Source organism: Lipotes vexillifer, unplaced genomic scaffold, assembly GCF_000442215.2.
Source record: "Lipotes vexillifer unplaced genomic scaffold, Lipotes_vexillifer_v1.1 scaffold767, whole genome shotgun sequence".
In the NCBI taxonomy this organism is placed as follows: Eukaryota; Metazoa; Chordata; class Mammalia; order Artiodactyla; family Lipotidae; genus Lipotes; species Lipotes vexillifer.
The window spans coordinates 61,256-71,583 of NW_006792169.1; the positions used below are offsets into that span (position 1 = coordinate 61,256).

The 10,328-nt window shown below is 39.2% G+C and overlaps 1 protein-coding gene across 1 annotated transcript in view; it reads left to right on the plus strand.

Moving 5' to 3' along the window:
- The first annotated feature begins 471 nt into the window (after positions 1-471).
- The window catches only part of SNX2 (sorting nexin 2), a 53,451-nt gene continuing 43,594 nt past the window's right edge, over positions 472-10,328 (plus strand). Inside the window, exon 1 of the mRNA XM_007465361.1 lies at positions 472-628. Within this exon, the coding sequence (XP_007465423.1) occupies positions 521-628 (108 nt within the window). The 5' untranslated portion in view covers positions 472-520. The remainder of the gene's footprint in view (positions 629-10,328) is intronic.

The following is a 10,328-nucleotide window of genomic DNA, read 5'->3' on the forward strand; positions in this document are numbered from 1 at the left end:
CCACCGGCTACTCTACTGGACGCTACTGGTATAGAACATTTCCATCATGTCACAAAGTTCTATGGGACAGCCTAGAGATCTAAGAGACACGTCTCTCTTCCGCCAATCCTCAATCTTGCCCTCAGTCTGTGCATAATCCAAGCCCAAAGACTGGTCCCCAAGCTCTCCCACTTCCTAAAGGAGATTTTAAAACTGGTAACGACAACAAAAATCGTTTGGCCTAGTCCTGCTAAGAAAGGGACGTGGCAATAAAAGTCCAAGATTCTTCCACAAAAGTCAGTACAGCAAGTGGGCGGTGAAAAGGTGGCCGCGACCCAGACGTGGAGGTGTAAGGAGAGGCAAACGGGCGGAGCCGAATGCGGCGCGCGACGGCCGGGCGCAGTCTCGAGGCCGGGGGCGCGGCCGCGCGCCGCGGGCCGGGGAGGAGGGGAGCACAGCGGCCCGCGCGCCAGCCTAGCCGTGCGTGCTCACGTGACAGGTCCGCGAGGTCCCGCTCGCGCAGTAGTCTGGGCGAGCGAAGATGGCGGCCGAGAGGGAGCCTCCTCCGCTGGGGGTCGGGAAACCCACCGACTTTGAGGAGCTGGAGGACGGAGAGGACCTTTTCACCAGCACTGTCTCCACCTTAGAGGTGAGGCCGCGTCGCCGTGGGTGCTGCGCTCCGTCGCTGCCGCGCGTCTCACCTTTCGGTGCCTTTGCCGTGCCCCGACTTGTCCCTCCCCACCCCCCGGGATTTGCAAGGACCTGGTTGGGGCGACACCTGTGACGCGGGCCCCACCGCGGGGACCTGTCATTGGGCTGGAGTTGGCCTGGGCGGCTAGGCCTGCTTAAGAGAGCAAACTGCGGGCCGGGGGGCCGACCTGAACCCCTGAGGGGCCGGGACAGGACAGAGCATCGCAGTGCCCTTTCCCCGTTCAGCTGGCCCTCGTCAGTGTCACTTGCACCTCTTCTTCCAGTGCAGAGAAGGTTTTGCCCTGGGTCCCCGCAAACCTCACCGCGCTGCCGGGCGACCTCCGCAGCCCCTATTTAAGAGGTGCTTGCTTTTCCCTTCCCAAGGAAGGGTGTGCCTCCGAAAGGGGAGAGCAGTGAAGAGAGTGCTCAGTGGCCGAGGCGCTGGAGGGAGCGTGTGGATGCACTTTTCTCGGTCCTGGCCCTTCATGGACTGCTAGTTCCCCTTGAGGGCGGTACCTGTTTTGGACTGTTAAATAGGTAAATGCGTTTGACCGGTCTTGCTTGTCTTCTTTAGTTCTTAAGCTTTTTAAGGATCATAGTGTTGATAAAATATAAAGTTGAAGGGAGGGAATAGTTCAGGAAACTGCTGGGCGGTGGGGGAGGTTTTGTTTTGTTTTGTTTTAAGTTACCAGGGGAGAAATAAAAACAGATCCTCACTCCTTTTTCCTCTTTTCTCGCATGATCAGCGATCTCTGAAGCTAAGTCTTCCTGTTTTTGTCAAAGGAAAGTCCCTCTATGAACTTAACTGTATTGGGCCTCCTGTATCCAGTTCATATTTGAATTGCTTTGCCTTTGATGAGCGCACACACACCTCATAGCCCCACTGAAAGTGTGTGTGTGTGTGTATTAAAATATAAGGAAATTTCCCAGAGAATTGTTTATCTTGGGCTGTACTTCTTTATAAACTGCTTTTTAGTAAGCTTTCCTAGCTTGTTGAACTCTGCAGCAAATCAGTTGGAAATTACTGTAGAATATCCGTTATTTGGCATTCACTTAGCTGAAACTGGGAACTTCCGGCACCCGTTTTCGGTACTGACCACATTCTGCTAATTGTATATGCAGGTTCCTGCCCAAACCCCACCTGTCCTCAGGATTATATGCTTCTTGGGCCTAGGGATAGTGCCTTGATCATCTTTGTTTCCTCACAAAATCTTGACCATTGATTGTATTTAGCAAATGTTTGCTGAATTAATTGTCAAAACCAGCATCCCCTAAGAATTAGTAAAAATTATCTTGCACAGCAAATTACCTTTTGGGGCCAATATCCTTGTAGTCCTTTATGTATACTCTACAGCTACCTTAACACGTATTGAAAGTTAGTGTCTATGCATGATCCTAAGACCTGTATTCCTTGTGAGGGCTACAAAGGTTTTCCACCAGCAAGGATCAGAATAAACTTAATTAACATAGTGTAAACTAGAATATTATGAACACTAAGCATTCTGTTTAATTGAAGTCTTTTAAAGTTGAGTAAAAGGAACTATAACTTGTATTTCCCATTTGGATGGGACTTTTTAATAAGGTATTTGACTTTTCAGTAGAGGTCTACAAAATTTTGAGTATGAATAAATTTATTTTGGTTACTGCGTTATGAAAACTTTTTAAATAGTTGGTTTTGATTGTTCATCTAAAGCCCTTATTTCATGAGACTCATTCAAGGTATTAATTTTAAGGTAGTATAACTGTGAGACTTAAAAATTCAGAAATTTTTTTTTTGCTTTTCAAACTATTTGGGGAAGGATATATAGCAGCATTTATTAGTATACCAAAGCTGCTCTAAAGGAATGTTTTTTCAGTATGCCCCTTTTCTTTTGAATAGTGCTTCTCAAACTTCAGTGTGTAGGGGAAACCATAGGATTCTTGTTTAAAATGCAGATGCCTTTGCCTCACTAGAATCTGCATGTTTTATAAGTGTTCTAGATCATTATTTTTCAAACATTATATGTAAGTTACCTAGAGATCTTGTTAAAGCAAATTCTGATTCTGTAGGTCTGGGATAAGCCAAATTCTGCATTTTTAACAAACTCCTCATGACATTGCTTCTAGTCCCAAGGACAACAATGAGTTGCAAAGCCCCAGGTGATTCTGATACAGGTCATCTGCTTTGAATAGTTCTTACCTAAGCCTTAAATTGTAAGAAAGGCATAAAAATTAATGTCTTTCTATTTAAAAAAAAAGTAAGTCAGAGTTTTAAAAATATTATGCACGTAGAAACTTTTTCATTTGAGGGCATTTGGAGGAAAAAAATCAGTTGAAATCCATATAAGTGAAAATCAAATTATACACAGCTTCAATGTCATAATTGTTAAGCTTGTAATGACTATACAACTTAGTGTATATGTATGCTATGAGTATGTTTTTATCCCAATATTAAACTTTCCTTTCAAAATTAAGAACAGTCACATAAAGCTATGTTCAGTAGCTAAAGCATATTTAAAACCCTTAGTGTATGTTTCTGTTGTGACTATGAAACAGAGTGGAGAAGGGCTGGCATGGGGGCAGGGAAGGGACTGAAAAGGGAAAATATCTGGCAAAAGCTTGTTCTTTTGTACCTGAGAGGCTTTACATTGTTTAGGAATACCACTTTTACTGCCTTTTTTTTTTTTTTTAATGATATAGTCCTAAGGTTAAAAGGTGCTTGCCCTAAGGCAGCATGAAGTAGTAAGACAACACCTTAAAAAGGTCAGGAAATTTATACTATATGCCTGTTCTTTTTTTTCCTTTATTGGACTATAGTTGATTTACAGTGTTGTGTTAGTTTCACCTGTTCTTTTTTAAACAGCTTTATTGAGTTATAACTCACGTACCATATAACTCACGCACCATATAACTCACGCATTTAATATGTACAATTTTATGGGTTTTAGTATATTCACAGATACTACAACATTTTCATCACCTCAGAAAGAAACCTCGTACCCTCTCACCCCCGTCCCCATTCCCTAAACTCCTCTGCCCCCAACCTTAGGCAACTACTAATTCACTTTCTGTCTCTATAGACATCCCTATTCTAGACTTTATATGAATGAAATCATGTAACATGTGGTCTTTTGTGACTGACTTCTTTCACTTGGCATAATGTTTTCAAAGTCTATACTTAATTCTTTTTTATGTCTGAATAATAATCCATTGTATGGCTATACCACATTTTGTTTATCCATTTTGTCATTCATTGGACATTTGCGTTGTTTCCACATTTTGACTATTATAAATAATGCTGCAATAAACATTTGTGTACAAGTAGAATTGCTGGGTTATATGGTGACTCTACATTTAATCATTTGAAGAATTGCTGGAGTGCTTTCCCAAAATGGCCACACCATTTTACATTCCCACCAGCCATGTATGAGGGAACCAGTTTTTCCACATCCTCACCGGCACTTGTTATTATTCGACTTTTTTATTCTATCCATCATAATGCATGTGAAATGGTTTCTAAGTGGGGTTTTGATTATATTTTCTTGAAGACATCTTTGCATATGCTTATTGGCCGTTTGTACATCTTTGGAGAAATGTCTGTTCAGAGCCTTTGCTCATTTTTCGGTTGGGTTGTCTTTTTATTTTTTATTTTTATAAATTTATTTATTTTAGTTTTGGCTGCATTGGGTCTTCATTGCTGTGTGCAGGCTTTCTCTAGTTGCAGCGAGCGGGGGCTGCTCTTCGTTGCGGGGCACGGGCTTCTCATTGCGGTGGCTTCTCTTGTTGCGGAGCACGGGCTCTAGGTGCGCAGGCTTCAGTAGTTGTGGCGCACAGGCTTAGTTGCTCTGTGGCATGTGGGGTCTTCCCAGACCAGGGCTCGAACTGGTGTCCCCTGCATAGGCAGGCGGATTCTTAACCACTGCGCCACCAGGGAAGCCCTGTCTTTTTATTTATAAGAATTTTTTTGTATATCATAGATACAAGTTCTTTACCAGATACATGATTTGCAAAAACTTTTCCCCCATTCTGTAGATTGTCTTTTCATGTTCTTGACAGTGTTCTCTGAAGCACAAATTGTTAAAAAATTTGATGAAGTCTAGTTTATCTGTTTTTTATTTTGTTGGTCATGCTTTCAACATCATATATAAGAATCCCCTACCCAATCCAAGGTCATGAAGATTTATATCTGTTTTTTTAAAATTTATTAATTCATTTATATTAACGATAATCAACCTATTATGTGTCAGCATAAATCACATTTTTAACAGAAAATATATTTTCCAAAACAAGAGAAAATATGTGAGAAGAGTGGCATTGTTTTACATTAAGTTCTTTCTACATAAATTTACATCACATTTTTTTTATTCAAAAAGAAAGTCACAAAAATATAATCATCCTCATCAGTTCACTCAGTCCCATGTAATTAATTTTTTTTTATCTTGATCTTTTGTTAGCACTTTTATGAATTCATCAGTTTTCCATTAGAGTTCTGAAAATGCTTATTCAGTTCAGCAGTATAGTCAGTTACCAGAAACCTGTACTTGTCAGAGTCTTTTCCATGAATTCCATGAATATCTGTTTTCTTCTAAGAGTTTTATAGTTTTGGCTCTTACATTTAGGGGTTTGATTCATTTTGAGTTAACTTTTGTATATGGTATGAGGTAAAGTCCAACTTCATTGTTTTGCATGTGGCAATCCAATTGTCACAGCACCATTTGATGAAAAGACTGTTTCTCCATTGAATGGTCTTGGCATCCTTTCTGAAAATTGGTTGACTGTAGATGTTTACACCTGGTTCTTGTACTAACCTCAAATCTTAAGGTCAGCTGATGTTAAGTTGAGAACCACAGTTTCCCCAACACTGTCACATGATAGTTTATAGTGCATTTCAAATGAAATTTCCAGATGGGAGGTTCACAGGTCTTAGAATTCCTTTCCCACCATGTAACCCTATGCCATAATTGCTCAGAAGATACTGTACTTAGGTGACTTCAGTAAACACTTGAGTATTTACTCTCTACCGTACTTTTTAGATGATAACGGGAGTGCAGATGTTAGCAAGATAATGCAAATCTTTGAGGACAGAAAATCTCCAGTGGAGAAGAAAGATATACAGAAAACTCTGATACAGACAGGCTGTGACTGTATGATCTGAAAACACTGAAAGTACCAGTGAAATGGGAGCGATTCTAACTCCTATCAGCGTTCCTGACACATTGTAGGTGAACAGTAAGTGTTTCTGTTGGCTAGGAAAAGCCATTGAGATGGTAATATTTAAGAGAGACTTCGAAGGGTGGAATGAAATTTCAGTGTGGGAGAATGGCACGTGTCACTTAAGGTTCAGTCCATATTTTAGGGAACCATAAATAATTCTGAGTGGCTGAATATAGGATGTTACAGGTTAATGTGGTGAGATTGTGAACAGCTTTGAAATTTGTTTTGTAGGCACGTGAGAGCTCTGGAAGATTTTCAGGGCAGTAACATGATCACCTAGGAAGCTTAATGTGCTAGTGGTCTGAGGGATAAATTTGAGTGCGAGGTATCATTGGTAGGTTGATGGGCCAGAGATTATTTTAAATCTGAGGTTAAAAGCCTCAAGAAGAAAAGTGCAAATAGTAAGGGAGAGAAAGAAGTTGATGCAATAGCAGATTAAAAGATAGACATCTTAAGACTTAGAATGTCTAGGGGAAGGAATTATAAGTTTACACCAATGCAGATACTATCAGACAGCTAGAAATACTGGGTGGCTAGAGTTACAGATTCAATACAATTTATTGAATGGTGACACTAAACCAAACTAGTTTAGTAGAAATCTAGTCCTTGCCCTTACGGAGTATATGAACCAAGAGGAGTCAACATAATAAACACACCTGTGTGAACAAGCATCTGCAATACCAGGTGATATATGTGTAATTGAAATATGCACATGGTACAGAAATAGTATAGAAAACTGGAGTGACTTAATTGCATAAAGATGATCTTTGAAACCCTGAAAAGCGGGTGACATTATCAAGAGAGCAAGTAGAGTAAGACTAAAGAGTCTTTTGATAAAGAACTGAAGTTAGTATCTATTGTTCTAACACAACAGGTAGTAACAGCATATATCTTGTTTTCCTAATTCTGTCTTCTTTGGGATGGCATCCAACTTTAAATGTTTTAATTTTTTTGAAAATTTCATTATGAGTTACCTATGTTTAAGAGGAAAGACATTTAGTGACCAGGTATTTAAAGGCAACAGCATGGAAAATACTAGAAAGAGATTTATGACGAGGTATAACTCTAATTGACTACTTTCCCTGGAAGCCATTAAATATAAGGGTTTTGGAATGAACTATTTTTAGTGCCTGTAAAAAATGTTATTCTATGTAGTTGCTTGAGGCAGAGGTGCTCAATTTTTTTCAGTTTTTTCTTAAAAAGAATAATTTTTTTTTTTTTTTTTTTTTTTTTGCCTGTGAAAATGTTATTCTATGTAGTTGCTTGAGGCAGAGGTGCTCAATTTTTTTCAGTTTTTTCTTAAAAAGAATAATTTTTTTTTTTTTTTTTTTTTTTTGGCCATGCTGCACGGCTTCTGGGATCTTAGTTTCCTGACCGGGGATTGAACCCAGGCTCTCAGCAGTGAAAGCTCGGAGTCCTAACCACTGGACTGCCAGGGAACTCCCCAGATTTGTCCTTAATGTTACTTTTCAAATGCCCACTTTCCTATAAAATTGAACTCTGGTGTTTTTTTCCTGTGATGATAGTTTTTAGTTGTGATAAAATTTACCTCAGTAAAGTTCACTACCACCTCAATCAAGATATAGGACACTTCCATCACCTCCTAAAAATTCTCTCATGTACTTAACGCCTCCCACTCCCAGCCTCTGGCACCCACTGATCTGTTTTTTGACTATAGTTTTGTCTTTTCCAGAATTTCATATAAATGGACTCATATAAATGGAGTTATATTTTTTATAAATAAAACAGTATGAAATTTCCTGATTGTAGCTTCTTTAACTTAACCTAAAGTATCTAATATTTATTGATGTTGTTGCATGTATCAGTAATTCATTCCTTTCTGTTGCTGAATTTAGTATTCCATTGTATTGTGTATCACAGTTGTTTGTTGTTGAAGAATGTTTATGTTGTTTGCAGTTTTGGGCATTAATGACTAGAAACGACATAAACATCTTATGTATAGATTTTTTTTTTTTTTTTTTTTTTTTTTGCGCTCTCACTGTTGTGGCCTCTCCCGTTGCGGAGCGTAGGCTCCGGACGTGCAGGCTCAGCGGCCATGGCTCACGGGCCCAGCCGCTCCGCGACATGTGGGATCTTCCCGGACCGGGGCAGAAACCCGTGTCCCCTACATCGGCAGGCAGACTCTCAACCACTGCGCCACCAGGGAAGCCCTGTGTACAGATTTTTGTATGAACAATTTTCATCTCCTTTGGGAAAATACTTAGAAGTAGGATTGCTGGTTGTGTGGTAAATACATGTTTAACTTTCTAAGAGACTGCCAAACTTTTTGCCAGGAAGGTTCAAGAGAGATAAAGCATAGGGAGATGAAGTTAATTACTTTTAGTCTTGCAAGCTAATGGCTCTAGTAATAATATAACTCAAGTTATAATAATAACTAGTGATATAACCCAAGACCATGTCCATTAGGACAGTGTTCTCCAAATCTGAGAATTGATAATATATGGTTTCATTAAAATGAAAGCGTGATGTTTCAAGACAAAAGTATGTTATGGTATTTCCTCCCATCTTAAAAGTTATTTTAATATTGAAGTTTTAGGGACTTCCCTGGTGGCGCAGTGGTTAAGAATCCGCCTACCAATGCAGGGGACACAGGTTCGAGCCCTGGTCCAGGAAGATCCCACATGCCACGGAGCAACTAAGCCCTCACACCACAACTACTGAGCCTGCACTCTAGAGCCTGCAAGACACAACTGCTGAGCTGGCATGCCACAACTGCTGAAGCTGCACGCCTAGAGCCTTCTCCTTAACAAGAGAAGCCACCGCAATGGGAAGCCCACGCACTGCAACGAAGGGTAGCCCCCACTCACCACAACTAGAGAAAGCCTGCCTGTGACAACAAAGACCCATTGCAGGCAAAAATAAAATAAATAAATAAATTTCTTTAAAAATATATATATTGACACTTTATTCCTATTCAAAGAGTCACACTTTGTATGTATTATTGAGTGTTTGAATCCTGAAGGCTAGTCTGAAGGAAACTAAGTGCCTCTGGATTTGCCTGTTTTAGTCTCTGGTCAGGTTTTCATTCATTTTATCTCTGAAATATAAAAAAATTGTAAAAGATTCTAAGAAGGAAAGAGAAAGAAGAAAAAGATAACTGCCAGACTGTTTTCTTCAATGATGTTCCACATCCTTGTCAGCACTTGTTAGTGTCAGTTTTATTTCAGGCAGTGGCACGCTTGGGGTTGGCTTATACTGGCTTGAAAGAACTGATGTTTAAATTTTCAGGAATTTTGTAAGCTGTTTAGTAAACAGCCATTGTTAAAAATTAAATTATATAAACAAATTATATTAAAAAAACAAAGGTAATAAATATATAAAACTTGTCGCTTCCTAATTACTATGTTTTACTAGTTTCTATATATGTCTTATGTATCCGTATGGTGGAAAGTAACATATCTTCCTAGCTCCACATTCAGTCGGGAGAAATCAGCCACAGAGGGTATGTTTATGCCACACAAATAAGCAAAAGCTAAAATGCAGGGTCTTCTCTCCCAAACACCTGATTGCTAAACATATACCAGCATACCAGTGATTTTTAGCCAGTCTAAAAGGTATGTAGTGTTATCTAATTGTGGTTTTAATATACATTCCTTAATGGTTAAAGACGGTGTGTATCTTTTCACATACGTGTTCACAATCTGAAAATTGTCTTCTTTGGTGAAGTGTTCTTTTGTATCTTTTAGCCATTTTAAAGTGGGTTTCCTTATTGAGTTTTGAGAATTCTTCATGTATTCTGAATACACATCCTTTGCCAGATGTGTTTTGAAGATATTTTTTCCCAATCTGTGGCTTGTTTTATCCTTTTTTAATTGATAGTACTTCATATGTTACATATGAAATCCTTGGCTAACATTAACACAAGGACCGGGGCACAAACCTGTGTCCCCCGCATCGGCAGGCAGACTCTCAACCACTGCGCCACCAGGGAAGCCCGAGGTTCATGTTTTTGAATATAAATAGCACCATTTACTGAAAGATAATCATTTTACACTTTGTTTTATGGCTCAGAATATGGTCTTCTGTGGTAAATATTATGTGTGCACTTGAAAAGAATGTATTTAGTCTGATATTGGGTGGAATGTTCTATAAATATTAAGTTAGTTGATAGTATTTTTCAGTACATGCAACAAACAGTGAATTTCAGATGTTTTATATTAAGTTAGAGAAGCTAGACTTTAAAAGTTTCTTCATTGGGTTGTCTTTGCATCTTTGTCAAAAATCAGTAGAGCATATATATTTCTGGACTCTGTTTCATTGATCTTTTGACTGTCTTTTTGCCAGTTCTATGCTGTCTTGATTACCTTGATTAACTGAGTCTTGAAATCAGGTAGTGTGAATCCAGTGACTTTGTCCTTTTCAAAGTAGTTTTGGCTATTCTACTTCTTTTGCCTATCCATATAATTTTAGAATCTATTTATTGATTTCTATCAAAAATTCCTGCT